Source organism: Talpa occidentalis, unplaced genomic scaffold, assembly GCF_014898055.3.
Source record: "Talpa occidentalis isolate TD23 unplaced genomic scaffold, MPIMG_talOcc4v2.1 talOcc4.8, whole genome shotgun sequence".
NCBI classification, from domain to species: Eukaryota; Metazoa; Chordata; class Mammalia; order Eulipotyphla; family Talpidae; genus Talpa; species Talpa occidentalis.
In genome coordinates, this window is record NW_023605194.1 from 36,504,494 (window position 1) to 36,531,262 (window position 26,769).

A 26,769-nucleotide genomic window follows, 5' to 3' on the forward strand; every position below is an offset into this window, starting at 1 on the left:
GGCATGCCTGTGTTTGTCTTTACTATGGAGGGCCTACCCTACTACCGGCATGGAGGAGGTGCTGAATTCATGTTCAGAGAATGAATGTGAGGGGCAAGGTGGGCAATGGGAAGGTGCATGTGTTTTGTGTAGCTGGTGGAGTCTGACCAGCTGCCACTTTCCTTTGCTGCCAGCTCAGCCACTGCTGAGACGGCACCCATGGGCATGGTGCTTCCTAGCACAAATCTGCCTTGCAGAGAAGGAAATGCCAACCTGGCCCTCTGGTGTAACCCTAGACTCAGAATCAGTGTTCCCACAAAGACTGGAAGGCTCAGCTGCCTTCTAGGTATTTAATTTGACTTATTTGGCTTCAGAGCTGCCTTTTGCTCCTTGTTGGAAATCCTGCTCCTTGGTTGCCATGTTGCTGAATTACATACATGGTCATCAGACCCGGCCTTTAACTTCTTTAAGAATTTTCTCCTGGGCCTCCCCGGTGGCGCAGCGGTTGAGCGCTGGGTTGTGAAGCTGCCCGCAGCCTCTGAAGCACCGGTTCGATCCCCGGCTGCTCCCCGGCCACCAAAGGAGGGGAAACATGGCGCGCAGACCTCTTCTGCCGCCCGCTGCTCCCCTCAGCAGTGTACTTTGGTCCTTCTGCCTGTTCTGCTCCCCGCTCTGGCTCTGGTGGTGAATTCTCTCACCCTCCCGTGCTTCTGACTGTACCCAGTGCTTGTATAAATAAATAAATAAATACATAAATAAATCTTTAAAAAAAAAAATTTTCTCCTATATTCTATAATGAAGATGCAAGAAGATAATTTTCCATTTTAAAAGTAGTGACTTCTCCCTCCTATGGCTTAATAGCCCCTTAATGTGCTTTGCTTTGCCCCATGGCACTGTAAGTTCTTTGATGGCCAGAATCACATTGGGCTTTGTTTGCTCTCTGTATCCATTTATTAGGAGGTTTTCTTTCATTTCTTTCCAGCAGTTTTTTGTAGCTTCCAGTGTACAAGTCTTGAACCTCCTTAAATTTTTCCTAAATATTTTGTTCTTGGTGACTTTGTATTTTCCCTCTTCATTTTCTTTTCACATTATTCATTGCTAATGTTTAAAAATGCAACTGACTTGTGTGTATTGATTATAAATCCTGAAACTTTACTGAATTGATTTATGAGATCTAACAGGTGTGTTTGTGTGTGTTAGGATCAGATAGATAGATAGATAGATAGATAGATAGATAGATAGATAGATAGATAGATAGATAGATAGATAGATAGATAGATAGAATCATGGGCCTCCCCGGTGGCACAGCGGTTGAGCGCTGGGTTGTGAAGCTGCCCGCAGCCTCTGCAGTGGTGGTTCGATCTCCTGCCGCCCGCTGCTCCCCTCAGCAGTGTACTTCGGTCCTTCTGCCTGTTCTGCTCCCCGCTCTGGCTCTGGTGGTGAATTCTCTCACCCTCCCGTGCTTCTGACTGTACCCAGTGCTTGTATAAATAAATGAATAAATCTTTGGAAAAAAAAAAGATAGATAGAATCATGTTATCTCCAACTAGAAATAGTTTTATTATTTTCCTTACCAATTTTATTTTTTTTATTGCCCATTTTCTTTGGCTATAAATGCCAGTATAGTGTTGTGTAAAGTTAATTTATTTATTTCAGATCTTTCCTTTTTAATATAGGCATTTGCAGCTATAAATTCCTTTCCTGATGTTGTTTTGTGGCATACTGCGCTTGACAAATTTTGTTTGAATTTTCCTTCATCTCTAAGCATTTTCTAATTTTACTAGTAATTTGTTTTTGATTCATTTTCCCCAAGATTGTGTAGGTTAATTTTCACAGTTAATAAATTTTCAAGTTTTCTTTTGTTATTGATTTCTGACTTTATCCCAGGGTGGTCAAAGAAGGTATTTTGTATGATTTCATCCTTTTCACATTTACAGTGTTTTACACTGCTCATGTCCTTAACAAAACAGGTTTATTGTCAACTAATTCATGGTCTATCTGGCAAATGTTCCATGTGCACTTGAGAAAACTATGTATTTTGTTGTTGGTGATAAAGTTTTCTATAAACATCAGTTATGTGTTGTTGGTTTACAGTGTTCAAATTCTGTTTCCTTATTGATTGTCTATATAGTTATATATCTTAATAGTTTATATAGTTGTATAGTTGAAGATGTTGATCTTCTATATAGTTTCAGTTCCTGTTAGTGAAAATGGGATACTGAAATTTCCAACTATTTCTACTTTGGTTAGAATTCTTGGTTGACAGGTTTTTTTCCTTTCAATATTTTAAATAAATCGTGCTTTCTGTCCTCCACGGTTTCTGAAGAGAAATTAACTGAGGGTTCCTTGTATATGATCAGATACTCTTTCTTGTTGCTTTTTAAGATTCTCATTTTGTCTTTGTCTTCCAACAGTTTGACTATAATACATCTCCGTGTGAATCACTTTGTTTTTATCTTGCTTGTCATTTCTTAAGCATATTTAAATATATGTCTTTTACCAAATTTCTGGAATTTTAAGGCATCATTTCTTCAAGTGTTCTTTGTGTACATGTCTATCATTCTCCTGTTCCTCTGTCATTCCCGTTATGCACGTGTTACAGTTGATGGTATCCCACATGTCTCTCTAGATCTGTTCATTTTTCTTCATCCTTTCTTGCTTCTGCTGCTCATACAGAATAATCTAAATGACAGGTCTTATTACTTACTGATTTTTTTTTTTGGCTATCTGAATCTGTTGTTGAATGCCTGTAATGAATTTTTCCTTTTTGTTATTATACTTTTAAGCTCCGCAATTTCTAGTTAGTTAATGTGTATAATTTTATCACTGTATTGATAATCTCTATTTGGTGAGACACTTTTCCCCTCCCCCCCCCTTTTTTTTAGTGTTTTTGGTCCATGGTTTCCTTTATATCATTGGGAATATTTAAGACTTTGTCTTAAATATTTGTCTTTGTCTAGTAAGTCCAGCTCCTGACTTAGTGAATGTCTAGCACCTTTTTGTTGTTTTGAACATTATAAAGTGGCAATTCTGGAAGTCACATTTTCTCCTCTCCCTGGTGTCTATTGTTGTTACTTATTGTGAGTCATTATTGTTGGTTTAACACTTTCTTGAACTATTTTGCATCCTGTTCTTTTTGTGATGTGTGACCAATGCAGTCTATTTTCTACTGGCTTGGTGACTGACTTGTGTTTTCACAAAATCTCCTTAAATAACTGGAGCCAAAAGAAAAAGAAAAAAAATACTCCCCAATCTTTGCAGATTGTTCTCATATTAGGGGGGCTCTTCAAATCTTAGCTGAACTATCTACAAATCTTAGCTGAACTATCTACCCTTCACTTTTCTGTCCATCCCTGGGCATCTACTTGGTCTTCTTGATCCCTTGGGACCTTCTTGATTCCTTTAATATTTAAAAAATAAAAGCAACAACACCCTTTCCCCCCACCCATGTATTTCTTTTCCAACTTATTCCATTCCATGACTTTGGTCTATGTATTGCTTGTCTCAGATGCTATCCTTTGTCTCAGTCTACTGTGGCCTACACTTTTGCTGAGGGTCTAGGAATGCTCTGAGGTGGGCAAAACAAAGAAAAGCCCTTGTACTAATACTTCAGGGAGCAGCTGAGCATGTCAAAAAGCACAACTAAATTCTTAGACAAAAAGATTTGTTTTGCGCCCTCAGGCGCTAACAACCTGCATCAGGAACATGAGCTACTGATTTCACTGGTACCATTGACTTGGGGAGTGAGGGACAAGGTGGGCAATTAAAATGCCTCAGGGCTCTACTGCTGCAATGTGATAGCATCTCTCTCCATTAAGTTTTCCGTACATTCTTGACTGGATTCCAGAGTTCTGCAAAAGTTAGTTCAGACAGGTTTTTTTTCTCCCAAGTTATTGATTTTTGTGGAAAGATAGGACCCCACCATTTTCACTGATATCATTCCCTTCTTTTTCTGTTTATATCCTTAATTGGGGTTTTATATGTTCCTAAAAAGTAAGTTTTTAAAATCTTGTTTTTGGGCCTCCCTGGTAGTGCAAGAGGTTAAGATGCAACCTACGAAGCTATCCACAACCACTGCAGCACAAGTTCGATCCCAGGCCAGGGAGGTGACCCACATGGCGCAGCAGACCTCTCCTGACTCTCTCACTGCTCCCCTCAGCAGTGTATTTCAGTCAACCTGCCTGTTCTGTTCCCCACTCTGTCTCTGGTGAATCCTCTCACCCCCCACACCTCTGGCCTGCACCCCAGTTCTTGTGTGCATAAATAAATGAATCTTTGAAAAAATGAAATAAAATCTTGTTTTCATCTTCATATAAAGGCCATTATGTAACATGTTATCTTTTGGCCCCTTTCACTGACTGTTGCCTCAGTTCATCATTATCATTTTGTGTGACACTATGGTTGATGTGTTGGTTGCTGAAAGGTGCTCCAGGGTAAGATTATTTTGGGGCAATTGATTTAATTTCCTCTGTGTAAATATTTTGTTTGCACGCCCTGACCGAGGGCAGTTGGAATAAGAGAGTGCTCATTTTTCCAGGTACTAATCAACAGGAAGTTTAAAGTTCCTAGTATATGTGGCATCTCTGAAGGATGCATTAGTGTGGAAGGGGTCCAGCTGGTACCCAGCTCAAATGTAAGATAAGAATGTGTCCATGGAAATGGAGGGGGAGAATTCCTCAGCATCTCTGAAAAAGAGCTGATGACAGGTTTTGCAGGATATTGGATATGGATGGTAAAAAAAAAAATCAGAAATTAAAATAACTTCTTAGGATTTCAAGCCTCAGAAGTTGGGGTTTATACATTTGGGGGGAAGGGATGAACCTACTAATAAGGGATACAATCAAATTTTTGAAAAATGGCAATGCATAGTTGGATTTGTACTATATTATATGAATGTCTCAGAGTCTGTTCCTCCTCCTGTTATTCCTGCATCAAAGCAAAAAAAAAGTTTTAATTATTTTTTTCTGATTTTGGAATCTTCTTCCCCTAATTTAGCTTGCATCTTCCTGGTAGAAAGAAACATTGAGTAAGCTGGGCTGCTTACTGCTCTGAGTCCAACTCCTGACTTGGCTGGCTTTTCAGCTCTCTACCTTTCTGCCTCCCCATCCCCATACACCCCAGGTGGAGTCAGGACAGTGCTCCTTGGCATTAACTAGCTAATGCTCTGGCTGTGTCTTCTTAGATGGTGAAGCTTACCTTCCCCCCGCGCCCACCCTTCTCCATGCACACCCTAGCCTTCTTATGTCCCTGTTGCCTTTTAAAATCCTGTAATTCCTTTGGAATTCAACTCAGGTTCTGCTCTTTCCACTGTCTTTGCACATGTCTTCTCCTCCTTTGTAGAATAGCTGTTACATAAGTTCTGCTGCAAGGTGTTACCTAAAATCAGGTGCCTTGCCCTCAGAGCTCCTTCATGAAGCTAGTCAGTGAGGTTTGCATGCACTGCTTATTGGAAACACCATCCTCCATTTGGTATTTTACATTTAGAGATTCTTTAGGGGTCAGTTTTACTAAAAATGAGGCTCTTTCAAAGCCAAGCTTCTTTAGAGGCGTGTCAGCAAAGCTTCAGAGTTGAAGGTTGCTGTGTGAACGTGAGACCAACTCTGAGCCTTTGACACATTCTTTTGCGCTTAGGTAACCAGTGGGGCTGGGGGCATTAGGACAATTCATGCGTAATGGAGAGCAGTCCGTGCGTATGGGAGGCTTTAATTTGAGTTTATGATGGCAAATTAGGGCTACAAAGTCCTTGTGGGTTCAGTTCTCTTAAGTAATTACCTCTTTGGCAAAATCTGCCAGTTTTCTCTGAAGGGGATGATTGAAGCTACTATTTTAACTCTAGGTCGAAGAGCATCTAACTGGTAGAATTTATTACAAAGGAGACAGCTCTTGGCTATTTCAAAAGGGTCAAGACCTTGCATTTTATTTTTTACAAGAGCTTGCCAATAAATGAATATCTTCACTGCAGCGTTATAGTGATATTAATCAATTAGAGAAGTTGGAGATACTCAGTCCCTGGGGAATGAAAGATTAAATAATTTATGGTGCATCTTCATTGTGGGATACTATTCAAGTGCTAACAAATGAAATCTTTCTATGTAGATGTGAAAAGAAGACCACAGATTACTGTGGAGGGAAAAGTGATAGGCAACATAACAAATACGAAAATTTCTTTTTGCTTAGAAGAAAATCATGTTATATATACATAGAAGGTGCGTAACAATTATAGTATTAGAAAACATTCCATCAAACTCTTACCGAGTCCTAGCATTGTGCTTCGCACTCCTCATACCTAAATGATCTCATTTAGTTCCCACAACAATGCTGTGAGGTAGCTAGTTATTTCGCCTGCTTTACATATGAGGAAATCACAGCCTAGCGAGGTTAGGAAGCGGGTGCACAGTAGGTTAGGGGCAAAGCTGGGATGCCAACTCTGATGCTTGTGCTTCCAACCACTTTGCTCTGTGTGCTTCCTGTCTGCTTAAAAAAATCAAAGGATTTATTATTAAATATAAGAGATCCCTGATTTTTAGTAAGGCTGTCATATGAGGCTCACACAAGATGCGAACTGAGGTGCCTTGCAGATGCTTCCCTCACTCTGAATTGGTGGCCAGGCTGCAGAAATCTCCTGGAATTTCTCTGCACAGGACCCTGGCCCCGTGCACCCACCCACCACCATATCCTCTCCACCCCAGGATGCTGCTATTCACTTTGGAATTCAGAGGGCTGCTTTGTTTCCTGACTTCTTGCTAACTCTAGAAATCGTGATGCATTCTTGAAAGTTAAACTTCATCTTGCTCTAAAGCCAATTTAGTATGCAGTAGCCACTGTTCTAACTGCTATGGTAACATAGGTCTGCAGTTCACATTAAACATTAGCTCATGTTGCCTCTGGGTTTGAAACCAGTGTACCCAGAAGACATTTACAAAGAGACAGCAATGTTGAAATATTTTAAGAGCAAACAGGAGTTTCCCTGGGTGCTGACAAGGACATGGCTATGTCGTCTAAAGTCCCTATTTGAGTCCTCATCTTTCCATCCCTCCCTAGTGTCCTTTTCCTCTCTGACTTTCAGCAGTCTCGTGCCTGAGCGTTTCAGCTCATTCACTCTATTAAATAGGTCTGCTTAAAATCGTACATGTAAAGGTTCTTACTTTATCCCAGAAGTGGTTACGTCAATAGAGTTCTCATTCCCTAGGGGGAAAGTGCCACCCCTGCTGACCCATCAGGAAACACAATTGGATATGAGCACCAGAAAAAAAAAAGAAAACTTTTTTAAATGCTCATATTTCTAATCAGTACAGCATTTGGTCACCAGAATTGTTAGTTGAAGCTATTGCATCCTACTTTCAGCTTCCCACAGTCCAATCTTTGATGCATGAGGTTTGGGTGGGTTGCTTTTTATTACCTTCTAGTGGGAACCAGTTTCTCCACCCATTCTCATTCTCTGGGATCTCAATTCACCATTGTTCCGCGGGGCCAAAGGATGCAGTTCTACCCGAGAGTGGGTGAGAATGAAGTGAGAGACGCTGTCACGTAGTACATGAATTGGTTATAGGTAACATTTATTTTTTTGGTCGGAGCAGAGTAATGCAGGAGTTATGTGAGCAGGATATTTCTCAAGTATATAGGCCTGATTATGTAGAGGTTGCATTTTTCATCTGGACACTTTGAGAATTTCAACTCTGATAATTTCCCAATAGTCAATCTCTTTCTCAAAAACAAAACAGAAAAATTATAACCTGTCATCTGTAACCTGCCCAGCTACTTTTTATACATCTTGCTTGTTAATATGACAGCCAGTGTCTTAGAGAAGTTGACAGTTTAGGTTATTTCTACAAGCCAAAAAAATGTGGACTCCAAAGCTTTTCCTCTAAAATGAATCTGTTGTGTAACTTCAAGCTGGCTCAGAACACAGGTGCCTGTTCTTACTCTGAGAAGGTAGAAGGGGAAGAGTCCAATCCGGACCAGGTATGGGGAAGGTGGGGGAGCACCTAACAGCCACCCTGTGTTGCAATCTTAGCTTCACCCACAGCTCCAGAAGAGTTTCTTACTGTTTGTTTGTATCCCTGAGTAACCAGAGCCCCCTACCCTTCAACATGGGGTGTTAACCTTGGAGCACTATGGAGATTGGCTGCAGAGCTAAACCTCCCAAAGGAGCTTCCGTTGTGCAGGGTCTATAGTACCTTCTCACTCTGCACTGACCTTAGGGCTTAGGGATTGGGACATCAGAGGCAAGGACTAAATTTCTCAAGGTAAGAAGACCTCCCCCCTCCCAGGAAATGGACTCCTCCAATTTCCTCACATGATTATTCAGGCACTTTCACTTTTCCATATATAGGAGTCACTCAAGAGCAAGCTCTGAGCAGTCAGAGGGAGTGACACATCTGTACTCAGTCCCTCCCTTCTCACCCATCCTCACCTCACCCTCACGTGCTTGCAGGGAGTTAGGCAGAAGTGACCTCCGTGCTGCTGCCAAAGAGAAGCCTGTTGGGTTTGAAGGGGGAAAAAACTCAGCGAAGTCACAGCATTAAAATTACCTTGAAGAAGCTGAGTGGAAAAGATGAATGGGCCGGTGGATGGCTTGTATGACCGTTCTCTAAGTGAAGAAGGAGCCTTCATGTTCACATCGGAGTCTGTTGGAGAGGGACACCCAGGTAAGTGGGTTGTCCTGGACAGACGGCTACCGGCACCTGAGGAAGGCGTTTCTACTAGAGGTCTTAAAAACCATTTGTGTTCGTGACTATAAAGGATCTCTGGTGGAACAATACAAAGTTTTTCTTATTCCATTCATTGCAGTTTTGTAAGACAGTTGCTCACTATGCAGTGATAAACTGTAAGTAGATGGAGACAAGGGTCCCCACTGCGACCCACTACTAGCATCTCGGCATGGGGAGGCTGCAACGGACGACATATTATAAATAGCTAAACATATTGTACATAGAAATGTATCATCAGAGAGAAACTTTTTATGTGCCTATATACACACGTGTATCTAGTGTGTTTATATATGTATATGTCAACCTTTAATTGATTATCAATGAGCAACCTAATAGAGAATGGTCCCTCAAACAAGACCATGGGTCATTGAGTTTGTATGTCAAGCATGTGCAATTCAGTGTGAACAGCAGTGTATCTTAATCTCTGAACTAGACCTCTAGGTCCCAGAAGCCTTAGATACATTGTCTAAAAGAAGTATAGATTTCCTAAAGAGGAAGAAATTTTAAAGCATTTTTTTGGTTGACAAAAGATAGGTGATCTGTGATGTTGGGGAAATGAGAGGCTTCCCTGGTAACTGTGGGGACCATGACCAGAGCCTCAAGTTCAAGGACAGAAGTCACAAAATTCAGTGTGTATCAGCATCACCAGCATGGATGTTAAAACACAGACTGATGAGCAATGCCCCCATCCCTCTGCACTGATTTTCTGATTTAGTGGACTTTGGGTGAGGCTCAAAGGTTTTGCAGTTTTAATAAGTTCCAAGAGTTGCTGATGCTACTGGTTGGAAACCACATTTTGAAAACCACTGATCTGGGAAAACCTTAGGGGCTAGACTAACTGATTGGTATGTTTAAGCACATCTTCAAAAATGACGAGTATTTGGAGTTTTAAGTAACTTACCCATCAAGTCTAACTTTTCATCTTCCTCATCTTGTTCTTTCTCAAAGAGATTTGACTTTCAGGCCTTGTATCTCAGCTGTGGGCTTCTTGATGCATTTACTCCTTCTATGGGTGTTAGCCAGCCCTTCTTAACTGGGGGTGGTTTTGCCCTTATCCCCCTAGGGCATTTCATAATCCTGGAAACCTATTTGGTCATCATAACTATGTGGGAATGGAGTGCTACTGTCATTTAGTAGATAGAAGCAAGACATGCTTACAAACATCCTGAATGCATGGCACCATTCCTCCTGCAACAAAGAATTATCTGACCCTAAAAGTGAGAAACTGCTTTGAGAAACTGCTTTACACTGAGTTCCGTATGTGACTTAACTGAATTTCATGTAAATCGCTATTTTCATTGTGCATAACTTTCAAGTCACTAAGTTCACTGTGCTTATAAGCTCAGATGTATTGTATGCCTGACACATTGTGGACAGCTCCATGGCTTATAAAACCCAGGTATAATTTAGGAGGAGAATTCGCTCCAGCTGGAGGAAACAGGTGCGTTGGCACACTGTGGCAGATGGACAGTCATACACAATGCAGTGTCTTCCGTGGACAGAGAACGGCAATTCCAGCCAATCAGCTGATTATTTTGTCTACTTATTGGCAGGCCTTCCATTTGTCTGATTTCACTTGCCACTATAACTCTTCAGACCTGTTAGTGTCCCTTAAGTTTTGGTGACTCTCTGCTTGTTGTTCCAGTGCTAAATTCCTTTATGTCAGGAGGACAAAATGAATGCTTCATTTTTAACATCCAAGAAAACCACATAATGGCTATTTTAATCCTACTAAGCGATACTGATAGAAATTTCGAAAGCCTGAAGAAACAGTTCCAAAAGGGCCTCTTTAGGCGTTAGCTTAGTCTCTGGAGCTTAGTCTGTGGCGCTACCTTAATACTCTTGCTCAATTCTAGCATTATCCTTAATATCCCTTATCCAGCTTCTTTTGTGCATTGGGAACATGTGACCTATGCCCCTTAAACAATCAGAGCCATCCACGATCCACATGTGAGTAGTTCCGAGGGGTCCTGATGGGTAGCCTAGTGAGGGTATTTGAACAACAGGGGTCTTCATTAGTTTGGCTGTGCAGAAAACATGAACTAACTCAGACACACCTAGTTATACAGCCAGTACTGCCACTGGTAGGAGGATAGCTAGAAAAACTTAAATATGTGTTTAGTAACAATTTCTGAAGGAAAGATTAAAGAATTCACCTTTAATGGCAGATTAATATTTTAATGATAGAACCTACATGCTTTCAAGAGTAGAATCACTTGATTCTGGATCTAGACTCTTAATTTAAAAACTTAAAAGAAAAAACAGGGATTCAAGGAAACATTTTGAGTGATATGTTTTTACCCTGATCATGGTGATGTATGTATATGCATATGCTTGTATGGATATGTCCAAACTTACCAAATTGTAGCATTAACTATATTCAGGTGTTTTGTATCTTATTCCTCAATAAAACTGGGAAAATATTTTAAGCATTCATTTATTAAGATGAAGACTGTATGGGTGTTTTGAACACTAAGGGAAATATTGACAGGCCACATAAACTCAAAGCAACTGTGCATTTTTCTAGAGTGTCATTCAGAGATCTGTGCTAGACCATGAGTCTTTTAGGCAAATAGTGGAAGAATAAGCTCAAACCTCAGCTCATGCTGAGATCCTGCCAGTCCCACCTTGACCCCACTATTAAGATCATTTAGCCTTCAGGAGGCTGAAGGAATTTTGGGAAAGATCTGAAAGCTGCCTCTGGAAGTATTGTGCAAAACAGAAATGATGTGTAGAGGTGCTGCCAGAGAGTCCTTGTGTGTGGAGTCAGGGACCAGGCGTGGTGTTTATACTCAGCACCCAGCATCTTGTTCAGCCTGGGCACAGGGCATCTGTTTGTGCCATCTGATCTTGCATCTTGGCACCCAGTCTTTCTGATGGTATTAGCTACTTCATCTTCTATTTATAGGACTTTTCTGGGTATAGGATTAAAGGGATTATATTGAGGAATGGTGGACTTTTTCATTAGAAGTGTGTGTGCATGTATGTGTGTGTTGCTTTAAAAATCAGGATTGTTTTTGGAATATATTTCCTTTGTTAGGGACTTTTATGACTTTATATAATCAATATCATCAATAATTAGAAGTGGGAATAAACATTTTTAAAAACCTTCAAATTTCTTATGCTTTCAAGACATGTATCCTTAGGTGGGTAGATTGATATCTAAACTGGCAAAATATCTACTTGTTTTAACATTTCAAGTTGTTATACCTAACATGTATGGGATTCTCACGTGTGCTTATTCTTGTCCAGATAAGATCTGCGACCAAATCAGTGATGCGGTGCTGGACGCCCATCTCAAGCAGGACCCCAATGCCAAGGTGGCCTGTGGTAAGATAAGCCCTTTCTCTTCCTGCTGGGGACCTAACTGGGTCAGACTTGAAAGCCCAGCCTGTGCTGTAGCTCAGGGGAGAGTCGGGGGCTCCGGAGCCTGAAGCACCTCAAGGTGAACAAGTGCAGTCCTCACTGCAGAGGGCACCGCGAGGGCAGCTGCATCAGGACCTTGGCCACGGACACCAGGTCCCAGTGCCCAGAAGGGACACCAGCACCCTCTCCTTACTGTGATACCCTGTCCTCTGGCTGGCACAGACCGCTTCTTCCCCTATCCTCTGTGTCAGACACTGCAGGGACCTGTGCCCCTCTGAGCTTAGACACACCCGGACATCTTTGTAAATAGCCAGGGAGCAGGCTAACTATTTTGGTTCTTTGTTTAGGATTCCAGTCCCTAATGCCTGCGGCAGAGTTTTAGCAATAAGGGGGCAGGAGAGGCTCGCCCTTGGCTGCATTCTTTGTGATAGCCTCACGCGAGCTTGGTCTCATTTCGCTCCACACAGCAGTCTCACGAGCTTCACCTAACACTTGAGGAAACTGAGACAAGGGTTTGGTATGAAAACTCAGGGTGACCAATTCTTTCCAAAGCGCAGGTGTCCAGACAACATAGGAAGATGGTGGGCACTTGCCCTTGGGGTCTCCTCCCTTTATTAGCGTGACTCTTCTTTCTGGAGTCCATTCCTTGTAGGGTTCCTGTGAGTCTTCCCGTCAGCACCGGGAGGCATCTAGGTGTTGAGCATGCCTTTCCCGGTGCGTGGCGGCTCACTTCGCCTTCTCTTGCAGAGACGGTGTGCAAGACGGGCATGGTGCTGCTGTGCGGGGAGATCACCTCCACGGCCATGGTGGACTACCAGCGGGTGGTGAGAGATGCCATCAAGCACATCGGCTATGACGACTCTGCCAAGGGTGAGGGCAGGGCCTCTGGCCCTAAAATAGGCACTGGTCTCTGTTGAGGGAGGTCCTGATAGGCTCTGAGGTCCTGATAGACCTGAGGGAGGTCAAATTTGAGGCTCTCAGTCTTATGGAAACACAAACAGTTCCAGCAGTGAAAACACAGGTCCAAGGGTCAAATTCTCTGGCAAAAAAAGTATGGCAGCCCAGGTGACTGTGCCCAGCTGAACCAGCAGTGTGCATTCGCTATTAATCCTGGACTTGTTTCAGGTCCTGCCTCCGTGGTGCCGGCAAACCTCCTTGGTTTTGACGGAGGCAGAAGTGCCAAGTCAACGGAGATGCCCTCTGTTGAGGAGAAGTTCTCTTGTCCGCCAGGCATGGGTGCTGGTCTTTAAGTGTCAGACTCAGGCACGCTGCTGTAATTTTCATGCAGATGAGGAAATTGAGGCTTAGTGATGTGAATCATTTGTATAGGGTAACACAGTAAGCGGCTGCCAGGCTGGGGACTGCTGCGCGTTCTGCTACGCTGTGCTGCTTTCCATTATAGGCAAGGAAAAAGAGGACTCAATCCAGAACTGGGACTCATAGCCAGGCTGACCAGGTTAGCTCCAGTGCCAGACAGTAAGGGAGCCCAAAACCCAGGGGAGGAGCACAGACCCGGGTGGGAATGGAGGGGGAGCACTGTGATCAGGCGGGGCTGAGAGGGCCCAGAAGCAGATTCTTACATCTAAGGCTGGGCAGCCAGGAAGGGCCCAACCTGTAGAGACATCAAAGAACTAGGGTGCAAGGGCCAGGACTTAAGAGCTTGTAGACACTGACATCACAGGGGTGTTTGGAGGTCCTGTGTCTTCCATGCTGGCTTCCTCGGTAGGGCTCTGACCTCCACTTCTTAGGGTTTCCATCATGACTCCTGGCATTAGGTTACACATGTAATTCTGGGTTTAAAAGAAAAAATCTTTTTGGGTTCTCAGTTGGCTCTCTCTGAATTTCCTAGAAGAAGGTAGTGGCCCTAAACAGGGGCACTGACAGCCTGCTTCTAGACAACACTCCTGGCCTTACACCTGTATTGGAGACTCATGGACACAATTGTTTGAAAGTGCTCATTTCTGCTCTGTGTCACTGACTGGTTGTTTAGGGTGGTGTGTGGCATTTGTGGGTCAGGGTAGGCTGGGGTGATGCCCCATGACTTTGTATGTGAGAGAGTCGCTTCACCATGTGAGGGCCCGGATGTACAGAAATCAGTCTGGTCACGGTCTCTTGGCCCCAAGGACTCACTGAAGCACATGAAAGTTTGGAGGGATGTCAAGAATCTCTGGGGGTTATCAAGAGAACTAGTGCATGCAGGTTAATTCTCCCTGTCTGCATTCATGGAAGAAACACTCTGTCCCAGGGCAGCAGCTTCCTGACTGGTTACCATGCAGAGCCTTCAGCCTCTTCTACCAGGAAAAGCAGGCTTGCTTACGTACATGTAGACCTTATTGAAGAGCAAACCTTGTTCTGCATTAGGTCGCGGGGAAATTTCCCAGGAGATAATGCCTCCTAGAAAGGGAGATGTGAAAGCGAGCCCAGCCCTGTTGTTGGCTGTGTTTCTGGTGCTGAGCTTGTCTGTGTCCCAGGTAGACGGCCATAGCAGCAAGTGTCAGGCCAGCAGCCCCCTCAGTGCTGTTTGCTGCAGCGTCACCGGCCTCACTGCTCATCCCAACCCTTGCCTTTCTCCCCTAAGTCCCCTAAACTCTTTCCAAGCCACTCTGAGCCCTTGGTTAGCTCTTCAGCACTGAGAAGATTCAGAGTTTAGAATAGTGACTCACAGGGAGTGATTAGAGAAAATGCAAAATATTTAATGCAACATTGGTGAGTCCCTCTGTAGAGATTATTCATTAGCTTGTGCATTTGAGGCTACTCAGGACAAAGGGGACCTGATGCTTTGTGGTGTTGCAGGATGAGGTGGGCAGTGGAGGCTTGGTGCCCTAGTGAGCAAGGAAGAGCTATAGGAGGGTCCAGGAAGAACTATTTGAATTTGGGCATGGGGGTAGGGAGTGAAAGGGGGAGCATCTAGGCAGCACCTCGTGGGGATGGAAAAGTCTGTCATATTTAAGGTGAAACCTGAGTTCACTCAGGATGATGGAATTTAGGTGGCAAGGGCTGAGTTGGAATAAAGCTCCACTTTTATTTCATTTGGTTTCCACTTAAAGCATGTAGAGAAGCAAAAGGTTGGATCTGGTTTATTTGTTTATTTTTATTAGCAAGCCCATTCTGGCAGCGAGGGTAGAATAGACTGGCAGGAAGGTGACAGTTGGTCACTTGCCACTAATACTTGAGTCCAATGTGTCTGTGCTGACAGACTGGGAAAAGAACATGCTGTCTGCGCCTGGGGGCTCCCTTGTGGGGCTCCCTGGGCTGCTGCTAGCCAAGACTTCCCTGAACCTGTGCCCAGCACACTGAACCTGGCCATAGAGGACCCGCCTTCTGCTCTGTGTCTAAGTTTTGGGGATGAACAGATGGGACCTCAGCCTCCAGAGGCATGGCTCCAGGTCCCGTGCACATCTCGGGGCCAGAGGACTCCGGAATCTACAATTTTCTTGACTGTTCACGTACACTGTGTTTTCTGAGTGTATTTCGTACTTGCATTAGGCATCCTCTGGGATTGCCATTCAGAAATGGCAAGAGTGGGAGGACCCTGACTTTCAACCTGAGTCCTGGGAGTCACCTCTGGAAGAGGCAGAAAGGAGCATGAATGTAGCCAGAGCAGCTGTAGTGTGACCTGGTATTTATGCTGCAGTTCTCTGCAGGATGTATCTTTTCAATCAAGGTATAATTTCATACAGTAAAATGCACTATGGGGGATTTTCTTTGACCAGAGAGTTCTGATAGTAGGGGAAAGATCCATGACCTGGCTTATTTTGGGCCTCAGTGGTGGGCCCACACAGACCCACTTGGCTAGCGATCATCCACCCCCATGCTGCATACTCTGTCAGGAACTGACAGCCCCCGAAAACATCGCAGCCGCCATCTGTCTGACGTGAGTCCCCACTCAGGCCTGCTTTTCCTTCTGCTCAGGCTTTGACTTCAAGACCTGCAATGTACTGGTGGCGTTGGAGCAGCAATCCCCGGACATTGCCCAGTGTGTCCACCTAGACAGAAACGAAGAGGATGTGGGTGCTGGAGACCAGGTAACACCGAGCACAGGCGCTATGTCAGGGTGTTGGCATGGTAAGTCCATCTCTGCCCTGCTCTCACCTGTGCTGGGAGATGATGGATAAATCGCATGCGAGTTAGGCATACTCAGGGACTTCTGAATGTCCCCTCTTTCCAGCAGGGGCACTGCGGATGTATGTGCCTAGCGTGAATTGGACACCCCTGCCATGGGTCAGCGACTTCAGGGTCTCCCCATGTTGGGAAAGCCTACACCATCACTGACACCTACTTTGGGCTTGTCTGTCCCACCCAGAGCACTGGGTATCAGGGACCACATCCCTTCTCCACAGGTGCCCGGTGCAAATATTGCAGCACGAGGCACTACACCAGTGAAGTTTGAGGTTGCCAGGAAGTTGTTCTGTTGTCTAAAGTGGGTGGTCCTCACTGACTTTTTTCACTGCTGCAGGGTTTGATGTTCGGCTATGCCACCGATGAGACAGAAGAGTGCATGCCCCTAACCATCATCCTCGCTCACAAACTCAATGCCCGGATGGCAGAGCTGAGACGGTCGGGGGTCCTCCCCTGGCTAAGGCCTGACTCAAAGACTCAGGTGAGCTGCTCCTTTTTCCTCCCGTGGCACTCCAGGCTCACACTTGAAGCACCCCCAAGTCCTCTTGATTCTTGTCAGTATATATATATATATTATAAGGACAGGTTCCTTAAGAAGGAAACACCTGCTTACTTGCAGGCAGGCAAAGAGCTGCATTTTGAAAGGGGCGGGTTTAAGGAAGAGGCACTTGCATGGACGCAGGTGGGCAGTCTGGGGGCAAGACATGCTGATTCTCATCAGTTTTAGGATCAAAATATCCTGTCTGGACACTAAAAGGGTTGTTGATATTGAGAAGAACTATTTATTTGAAAAATCTTTGGCTCTTGGTGCTTTCTCCTTCACCTCAACCTTTGTTATGAAAAATATTTTAAAAAGTATAGGCAAATTGAAAGAGCAGACTTTTCTTTTTTTCCTTCTTAGCATATGTTGATTCTGGTGATTCCCTACTTCCTGCCACAAACTTCCTTCTTGCCTCGCTTCCACTTTCAGCACCTGCCTTTCCACACACACAGGCCTCCACACTCTGTGCAAGGCCTGAACGCAGTGTGAGCAAGTGCTGTCAGCACCTTGCCGGGGCCCTTTATTTCTCCTAAAAAAAGGCTTTACCTTTGCTGTTTCTGACTTTCTGCCCATGGGCCCTGACCTGTCTGCTCCCTGACCTCTCTGCTCCCTGAAGTGTTGAAATTCGCGCCCCCAATGTCTATATTTGCAGATTGGAGGTGACGCAAATGTTAGCACACACCCAGGTCCCCAGCTCGCCTTCACTCTCCTGTTTTCCATTCACCCTCTTTAACCCCACTGACCCTCACGGCCCCTTTCCTTGGGCCTTCCTCTCTGCGACTCCACCCATGCTGGTGGGTCCAATTCCCATCTCCACAAATTCACTAATATTCTACCTGTGAGCCCTATTTCTTGCTCACCCTGCAGACAAATGTGCCCCAAGAGCCCGATGGAGGCAGTGCACTGTCCCCCCCCCAGCTGAGACGGGAGCCCTGCCCGGCGACTCTCTCCACTCCACTTCCTGTGCCCCGTGTTTTCTCATAGAGCATCCCCCTGCTCCAGCCTGGCCTTTCCTAGCCAGGCCAGAACCAGGGCCAACTCCTCCTTGCCTGGACACTCAGCCAATTCTTTAATAACCGCTCATTATCTTCTACAACTTTCTGCTTCTTATGGGAGACCAGCTCCCACTTGTTATTCTGGCCCTCCAGGCCTCTTACAACTTTCCAACTTTAACTTCTGCTGCTCCCTTCCCGCATTCTTGGCTCTACTCTATATTATTTCACTCATGTTTCCTTTGTTTTTTAGTGTTGTAGCTTTGCTCCCATCCTTTGCTTTGCTTGCAATTTTTCTCTGGTCCCTGTCTGTCCATCAGTGACCAGTCAAGTCCCCATGGACATCTTCCTCAGCTACCGCCAGATGGGGCCTTTTCTCACCCCTGACCTTGGAATTTGGCACATGTGCTTTTTATAGCTCAGCCTGGTGCACGTGGCCCTGCCGCATTACTCCAGCTGCACGGGGGTGCATCTCTCTCACCCAGAGTGCCAGGTCACATGGGCAGAGGCTGCCTATTGACTAGACCTGAGGCAAGAAAGGGTACTTGTGGTATAAAAGGGACCCTTCCTTGGGTTTTCAGGTGTTATCCATGTGACCCCCAAAGTGAAAAGTAGAAACATCTGCATTCCCCAGGTGTTCTTGGAGGTTGTGGGACATGAGAGCCAAAATACATAGATTGCAATGGTACCGAAACGGCCCACAAATGTTGGCATGCTGTGCCCAGCCTGAACCGGAACTATGCTGTGATGTAGGGTGGAGATTCACAGAAAAGGAGATCCTAGAATAGGGGTGGGAGGAAGTCAGTGGTGTCACTGAGTGTGCCCTTTCCTTGTATGGGAGTGTGGCTTGGAGGCCCCACCTCCTTCATTTTGCCTAGTTAGTAGCAGATTTCCAAGTCTGGGCAGTGAGGGAGGGGAGGGGACCACAGGTCCTTTCAGGGTCGCCTTTCCTACAAGGATACACAGAATTCTCTTTAAAATGCTACTTTGGAAGCCAGGGTCTCTTCAGCTCTCCTGCCAGGCGCCCTGAGCCAGCTGGCACATAGAGCATGTGGGAGTGGGTCTGCTAGGTGCTCTCCCAGAGCCCCCTCCCAGCACCCCTGGTGGGCTTTTGGAGCAGCCCAGCTCACTGCATGGGGCTGCCTCACGGAGAGGTCAGGTGCTGTGACAGAAACAAATTCTAGGCCTTCCTGAAGGATTTCCATCCTCCATGCAATGTTGACTCTGAACATGGTGAGTCTTCACACCTGACCAAATTTTTGCTGCTGATACTGGGAACGGAGTGCAATGTGGATGGCTATTTTTGTTACTAGTCAGAGTTGTGTTTTTTTCTCCACATGGTGCTGACATGATAAGAGCCTTGCTTGGAGCCCTATGCTCTGCCACAGCTCTGGCTGTACAAGGGCGCTGCCTGGCGTTTGATGCCATCAGGGGTGAGAATCCATGGAGCAGGGGAGCAGTAGAGACAGGCCCAGTGGCTCCTCAAGATGTGAGCCTTCTCCTGCACCGGATATTGCAGATCTGGTCCTGGAGCTGGCCACAGGGCCTCCCATTCTGGGAGCCCCCACCCCCTAGTTCTAGCTCCCTCTCACTGGGCCCCGTGTGTGCATAGCCCAGCACTGAAGGGGTTGCCCTCTGTCCCCAGCTGTCAGTGTGAACCTGCCCATCTTACTAGAATCAGGCATCAAGGGGGCAGGCCTCTTTCTCTTCCTCCTGGACACCACCAATTGTTCTGTGGACTCAGCAAAACACAGAGTATGAGTGTGATAGGGGTCCAGTGTTTGAGAGATCTGAGGATCTTCTGGCATGCAGAGATCTTGCTGCTGGCACAGCCCTAGGGAGGTCCTGTCGAGGCCCTGGGGTTAGGGTAAGGCTATGCCCACCTGCCAGAATCCCTTCCAGGACCATTAACCTAGCTGCATTCTACAGGCCCCATATATCCCACAGCGCCTTCCACCCCATGCTGGGCACTACTGCCTTGAGTGGTAGAGGGCCAGTGGCTCCAACGTATCCCTCAGGAGCTTGAGTGGCAGCCTTCTCCGAGCCAGAGTGCTGGCTTACCAGGCCACATGACTCAAGGTGAGCTCCCAGCTCTGCTGGCTGTGTGATTTGACCAAGGTATTTATACTGGAATCTCACTTGCTAAAATGGGGCTAGTGATAGCTTCTCATGGCTTTGGACTTGGTTTGCAACATATGGTGCTTGTGTGATGTGACCAGTGCTGGTTTCTTTTGTGGCTTTATCTGCCATCTTCACCATGTCCTTCCTCACACTCTGCAAGCCCACCGTAGAAAAGGCTGCGTTCCTTTGTTACCAGACACATCAGGCTGTGACATCGGGCTCTTCTGCTCACTGATGTGTCAGTAAAGAATGGGGTCTCTGGAGAAGCTTCTGGTCTGTGCTGCTGTGGGAATGACACAGGCTTTGGAATCAGGCAGAGCACGGTATTTGGCTCTCGCTGGCTGGGTGTAACTTCAGACAAGTTGTTTCACTTTCCGTAGGCTTGTTTTTCTCATTTGCAAAGTGGGGATAGAACACTGATCTTGCCGAGGTGCCAGGAATGGGCACAGAACTGACCCATGCTAGTAAAAGTGAGCATTAGTTCTTTCCCTGTGGTCTGACCTTCCAGGACACTGCAGGCAGGTTGCCTCCCTCCAGCTCTTTTCTGCTGTTCTTCTCTTTTGTCAAAACACCCAGAAATTACCAATCCAGGGCTTGTTCCCTCCATCTCAGCCTGAGTCCCTCTCATCATCTGTCCCTACAGCAGACAAGCCCACTGGTGCTGTGTGTTTCCAGAGCTCCTCCACCAAGAGGCTGGGCCTCAGTGTGCGGCCTGTGGGCCCCTTAGCAGGAGCTGGGATAAGTAGTCCCAGGCCACTGGGGTATCAAGAAAGGGCTTTGGCCAGGGGAACATTTGTTGGTACCCAGGACCCTCTGAAATAGAAGGAGCCTAGTGGCTTCACATTGAGAGGAAACTCTAAAACCTGAGTCTTCCAGTGCTACTGCAATTGTGGTCACAGGTGGGGAGTGGCTTAGGCCTCACGTCCCTCATGCCAAAGCACTGGGCAATGACTCAAATAAAAGAATGTGGCAGATTAGCTTTCCTGAGGGTCTTTGAGGACATAAGTCCCTCTCCCCCGACTCCTGGGAGCCCTGGCTACCTCCTGGGCATTCATGCCCAGCCACAGCAATGTGTCCTCTGCTCCGGACAGGGCCTCACAGTGTCTCCTCCTCTCCTGGCTGCCAGGTGACAGTCCAGTACACACAGAACAATGGCGCAGTCATCCCCGTGCGCATCCACACCATCGTCATCTCCGTGCAGCATGACGAGGACATATCGCTGGAAGACATGCGCAAGGCACTGAAGGAGCAGGTGATTCGAGCCGTGGTGCCAGCCAAGTACCTGGATGAAAAGACCATTTACCACCTGCAGCCCAGCGGGCGATTTGTCATCGGCGGTCCCCAGGTGCGCCCTCCCCTCCGATGTGTCTGTGCTGAGATTGCTTACCTCCTGAGCAACCGTGGCTCTGTGTGGCCCAGTGGGGTCTGGCCCTGGGTAAAATGTGAAATCAGCCTGCTGTGTCTCTGTCAGTGCCTGAGGAATTGGGGACATGCCCCCAGAATCCTCCCACTTAGTGGTGCCTGCCCACCCCCCACTCTAGACATCTCATACCTGCTGACACAATAGCCCAAATGCTGCTGCTGCTCCTGTTTGGGTGCTTACTCACCTTTGCAGACCCACCTTTTCCAGGTGGTGCTCACCAGGTGTTTGACACAGGCTGTCTTTAACCCTGTGGGTGCCAAGGTGGGGCAGTTTTTTTAGATGAAAACAAGGTGCAGAAGTAGATATTGGTAGAGACTGCTGGCACTGCCAGGGGGGCCTCAGCTGTGGATGTGTTGCCACAAATCAGAGCCCCCATCATGGGTTCTGTGACCAAATGCAGTGGCAGAAACACAGGGTGAAAGAGAGGAAATGCTCATTGCTTTTCTGGCAGGACTTCACAAAGCCTAGACATACTTGTGTAGCCTTGACTCTCTAAGTGGAGGGGAGTTAGTATGTAGACTTTCCCCAAATCCTTGTATACAACCCCCCCTTTATTTGAAGCATATTTTGTGATGGGTAGTGCAGAGAGTGGACACTTGAGGAGGAGATGGGCGACGTGGCATATGCTGGGTGGCACCTTCTTCCTGCAGCTGGACTTCTCCATTGTGATTGACACATGGAAACACATTGGGACCTGGCTCTGGTCCCTGGGCACAGCTTTTGCCAGACCGTCTGATGATTCTCTGACAGGCTTTCCTGACTCTGTTACTGCTCAGGGTCTGAACTGTGATTTGAGCCCAGGGTTTCTGGCTGACTCCTAGCCAAGGGGTCTTTGAAAAATGCCCACAGGCAGTTTCAGGGTGCCCTTTCTAAGTTGTTGTCAGTGGCCATCACAGTGTTTCAGCTGCCTCCTCCCCCCAGCTACTGGGGGGCTCTGGTTCTCATCTCCTCCCTTCATTTCTTCCCGTCCCTCTGCAGGGGGACGCGGGCGTCACTGGCCGTAAGATTATTGTGGACACCTATGGTGGCTGGGGAGCGCACGGAGGTGGTGCCTTCTCCGGGAAGGACTACACCAAGGTGGACCGCTCCGCAGCGTATGCTGCCCGCTGGGTGGCCAAGTCCCTGGTGAAAGCAGGGCTCTGCCGGAGAGTGCTGGTGCAGGTGCGTTGGGCCCCACTCTCACCCACACTTCGCCCAGAGAAAGGTCCTGCTAGCCTGGTGGGAGGCCACCACTTTGCCAGGGGATATGACTCTGCTTGTGTCATGCCGGGCCAGTACTCTGAAAACCTGAGGGGGGCACCCGAGTTCTGTGCAGTACTGTACAGAATGACCTGCCATGAAGATGGTTGGGATTTCTAGGCAGGCAAGGTGGGAGGAGCATGTTGGGCAAAAGATGTACGGTTCCAGCAGCCCCTGCCTGAGGACATCAAGGTTTCTGTGAGGGTCAGGCCCCTGCACAGAGGCTTCGGTCCTTGACCCTGCTCTCTTCCGGAAGGTTTCCTATGCTATTGGTGTGGCTGAGCCCCTGTCCATTTCCCTCTTCACCTACGGAACCTCTAAGAAGACAGAGAGGGAGCTGCTAGATGTGGTGAATAAGAACTTCGACCTTCGGCCTGGTGTCATTGTGAGGTAAAAGTGCCCTCACCTGGCTGCTGTTAGTAGGCAGGACCTGCCTCCCCTCCCCAACATGTTCTGATCAATGGAAAGGGAGACAGGAAGAAGGGCTGTCCCGCCTCCCTCAAGACCCATGTACACCCCAGATGCAGGATGTCTAGTTTTCAGGTTGAAAGAGGGGTCACAAGATCACTTCTGGCCCAGTAGACACTGTGGTCAGTGGCGTTGTCTTTAAACAAGTGTATGTGTGTGGGGAGAGAATCTTAGGAAAATAAGTATAAGGCAAAGTGACTGACTGTGGTGGGCAAATCTAGTCCCATCTGCTCTCGTTTCTGATGCCACCCTTGATTTCTGGAGCTTGGCTGAGTGAATGTGGTCTAGACTAGGTTAATGAAGTGGTGAGGAGAAAGGCAGGTTAAGGCCTGGTCCCCGGGTGTGTTTGGGTAGCTGGAAATCCCTATGCCTCTGAGCCTGTTTCCTGGGGGCCAGCGGCAGTGGTGTGGTGTAGACAGAGACTTGTGGGAAATCACTGTGTGGTGATACTCCACTCCAAATCTCCTCTTTCATTTCAATGGCCCTTTCTTCCGCTGAACATGCAGGGATCTGGACTTGAAGAGGCCCATCTACCAGAAGACGGCGTGCTATGGCCATTTTGGAAGAAACGAGTTCCCGTGGGAAGTTCCCAAGAAGCTTGTGTTCTAGAGCTGGTGGGAGCTGGGCCAGCCATGCCCTGGAGGCAGCTGGGTGGCCACCCTCCTCTTCTCCAGGATCCCAACTCTCAGATCTCCCCAACCCTGGAGGCTGACTGCCCTCGGGGAGTGCCTCCCCTCACTCTACCCACACCCCCTCCAGTCCTGTCTTCACCTAGTGGGGCAGGAGACAGAGGTCTCTGTGGTGCTAGGGGTCAGCAGGCCTCCTGAGGATGGTCATGATGTTCCCCGCCCCCTCCCTCAGACCAAGGTGATGTTAATTTTGTGAAAAATCCCCCCTTTCTGTCAAGAGTAAATCCCCTCAGTCACCTCCCCCCTCAGCCTGGACCCTGACCAATTCCTCTCTCCCTCCCCACCCCCAGAGTGCTTCTCCCTGGTCTCAGGGCTCCCTCTGGGCCCGCCCTTCACACCTGCACCCTGAGCCAGGCCTTTGCTCCCAGGCCAGCATCTGACAGCGGCAAGATCATCGACAACGTGCAAGGCCCTGAGCTAATTCCTGATCCCATTTCTTTTTCACTGCAGTGTGATGAGGTAGCACCTCTTCTTATCCCCACTTATAAATGGGGAGCTGAGGCTTGGACTACTGAGATATCTTTCGCAAGTTCCCACAGTCACACGTGTCAGGATCTAGACATGAGTCCAGGAGCTTGCACTCATGAAGCTGTACCCCTCTTCTCATGCCAGAAACAAACCTGAGCAAAGACAAAGCAGATTGTGGCCTGTCCCGCAGACCTGAGGTTGCTGGGAATTAGGGGATTAACCCACTGGCTTGAGTTGGACCCTGGTGACCTTGAGCTGCATGATCAGGACAGTTCCAGAAGGCTCTTTTATTTCAGAAGACCGTTGGGCTGGGCTGGTGTTTGGAATTGAGAAGCAATCACATGACCCCAGCCCATGAGCACGCAGGGCTTTGGTTTGGGGAACTCTGGGGTGAGTGGTTCAAATCCAAATCCAGTCCAGTTCTGGCTGGGCTTCCTGGAGAAGAAGCAGCTTGCCCTAACACAGGTGGCCAGTCCTCAAAACAAGGGACATGTGCCCTTCAAGTCTTTCTCACCTTGTCCCTCTTGTGTCTCCCTGCAGTCTGAATGCTGTTGGAATAATTGGGTAAACCCCTCAATGCTCCTTTCAGAGAGGCCATCCTCAGGCCTGACTATTTAATGTTAGATAGTGACCCCAGTGGCAGGGCTTGAGTCCTGGTGGTGGGCAAGTTGACTGAGATGTCATAAGCAGATGCTGCTTGGCAAAGCCACTTGGAGGCTCATGGGGGAGAGGGGACGTGCAGATCTATTCCCAGGGGACCCGAATGGTCCTTGCTTGGCACGCTAGTCTCTTGGAAACTGCATCTTCACCTACTTTCTTTCTATGACTGACATGAGCTACCCCACCTGTCCTCAGCCTGGGCCGCTCACACAGCATCTTTGCCTTCTCCCAGCTCCCTGGATCTCAGGTTCAGGTAGGGGCTTCAATGCACCCCAGGAAAACAGTGGGGGTTGCTCTTCTTCCCAGGGCAAAGGATGCTAGTTCTGGCTGTGCCTAGGAGTTCAGGAAGTCTTGTCCGGGCAACAGTCAGCCTGCATCTGGGCCCTAGGCCTGGAACAGAAAGAACCTAGGCTTTCTCTATCAGGGGAAGGGCAGCTCCTCAGGGAGAGAAGGAGCCCACATTCTCATACATATGTGATTTGGAAGCTTTGGTTTCTCCACGGGATTCCCAGTTAGCCTGAATGTCTCAGGGTCCTTTCAAGAGAGGGAGCCACAGATTTGTAGGTGGCTGAGTTCCTCTAACTTGGGCCATGTTTGAAAAGAAAATTCAGAATTTTATATTTTACCCACCCCCTGGACATACAAGATCATTCTGGATCAGTGTTGTTTATATGGAACTAGACCTTTGTTAATAGTTTCTGCTAGGACCATAAATAAAAACTCACAGAACGACTGCTCTATGCTCAGTGTTTGTCTGCAAACTACCAGCAACCTCTCCACCTGACCAGCTTTACCTGACTCCCCCACTTCCCCAGAAAGTGGGTGTCCGCCCCTCAATGTTTCCTCTCCCTGCCTGTTTGGGCTCATCCAACATGGATCAGGGTTTTCAACCAGAAAAGTTGCAGCATTGCCATATTTATTCTGCACCACATGCCACTGAGGTAAACTGAGGTGGAAAACCAGTCACACATGGGAAACCTGGCCCCCCAAAGAGGGTTGGCATGTGACCGAGGCAGCCTGGTGTAGGGGTGGGTGTGGCTGATGTGAATCCCCTCCATGTCACTGGGGGAGAAGGCATGACCACCCCCACTGCTGCCCTGGAGAGAGTGGAATGCTCCTGGTGTGCCGCCTCTCCTCTGGTTCTCTGCCATGCGTGCACTCCAGGAGAGCCAGCCCTGAGCTCCAAGTTCTGCCCAGTCTCCCTAAAGGTCCACAGGCAAGAGTAGGGCCACCTTCACTTCCCTTCAGGCCTGGCCCACCCCACCCCTCACCTCTAAGACTCCCAGCCAGAAGCACCCTGCTCACCTCCCCCGATAGGAGATGGGATGGGTGGGTGGAGGCCTCGACATTTGTACTGCACTTAAAATCTGAAGGGCTGTGCTACTGTCATCCTTCAATGGAGGTCTCCCTAAGGGATGATTACCCACCCCCTCCATCTCCCAGGTCTGCTGGGGATGGGGGTGAGTTGGGTGAGAGTGCTGCCTTTCCCTCTGCCTCCCTGCACTGAGCTCTGAAAGGCAGCTCTGAACATGTCCTCTAAAATACGTGTATCTTTGTTATCTATAGATATAAATCTACATCCACATCGGCGTCTATACTTGAATCCATATCTGTAACTATATCTACACCTGTATGTCACCTATATCCAATCTGTGGATCTATAGCTGTGTGTCTCTATATATGTCACTTTGTAATTAGTTCTTGGATTTTGGCATCAAAGCATTCAGGGTTCCGAGTTCTCAGATATCTTGAGTTATTTCCATCTCACTTCTATGTCTATGCTTTCCTTGAATTTCATTTTCCATTTCATTTTCCACATGGCTGTTTTTCCTTCAATTTTCCCCACTTATTTCTAGTTTCACCAACAGGCAATCACAGAAAACAATCTCCCTGCACAAAGCAGCCCTCCATGAAGGTGGAATGAATGGGGTGGGGCTGGGGGGCCATGGGTGAAATCTGCCTGCTCATCCTTTCAATTGGCTGCAGTTCTTCG

At 47.3% G+C, this 26,769-nt stretch overlaps 1 protein-coding gene across 1 annotated transcript; it reads left to right on the forward strand.

Moving 5' to 3' along the window:
* Nucleotides 1-8,331: 8,331 nt before the first annotated feature.
* On the forward strand, nt 8,332-25,505 carry MAT1A (methionine adenosyltransferase 1A). Its single transcript, XM_037495958.2, has 9 exons — nt 8,332-8,627; nt 11,943-12,020; nt 12,804-12,926; nt 15,969-16,081; nt 16,513-16,656; nt 20,956-21,174; nt 22,231-22,413; nt 22,748-22,881; nt 23,466-25,505. Exons 1-9 carry the CDS (start codon nt 8,534-8,536, stop codon nt 23,566-23,568), a joined length of 1,191 nt encoding a protein of 396 aa, XP_037351855.1. The 5' UTR covers nt 8,332-8,533; the 3' UTR covers nt 23,569-25,505.
* The last annotated feature ends 1,264 nt before the right edge of the window (nt 25,506-26,769 follow it).

Bases quoted from the DNA above. Each gene is read 5' to 3' on its own strand.
- MAT1A (XM_037495958.2), top strand. From the start codon at position 8,534: ATGAATGGGCCGGTGGATGGCTTGTATGACCGTTCTCTAAGTGAAGAA. The intron at 12,021-12,803 runs GTAAGATAAGCC...CTTCTCTTGCAG, and splicing joins CAATGCCAAGGTGGCCTGTG to AGACGGTGTGCAAGACGGGC. The intron at 21,175-22,230 runs GTGCGCCCTCCC...GTCCCTCTGCAG, and splicing joins TTGTCATCGGCGGTCCCCAG to GGGGACGCGGGCGTCACTGG.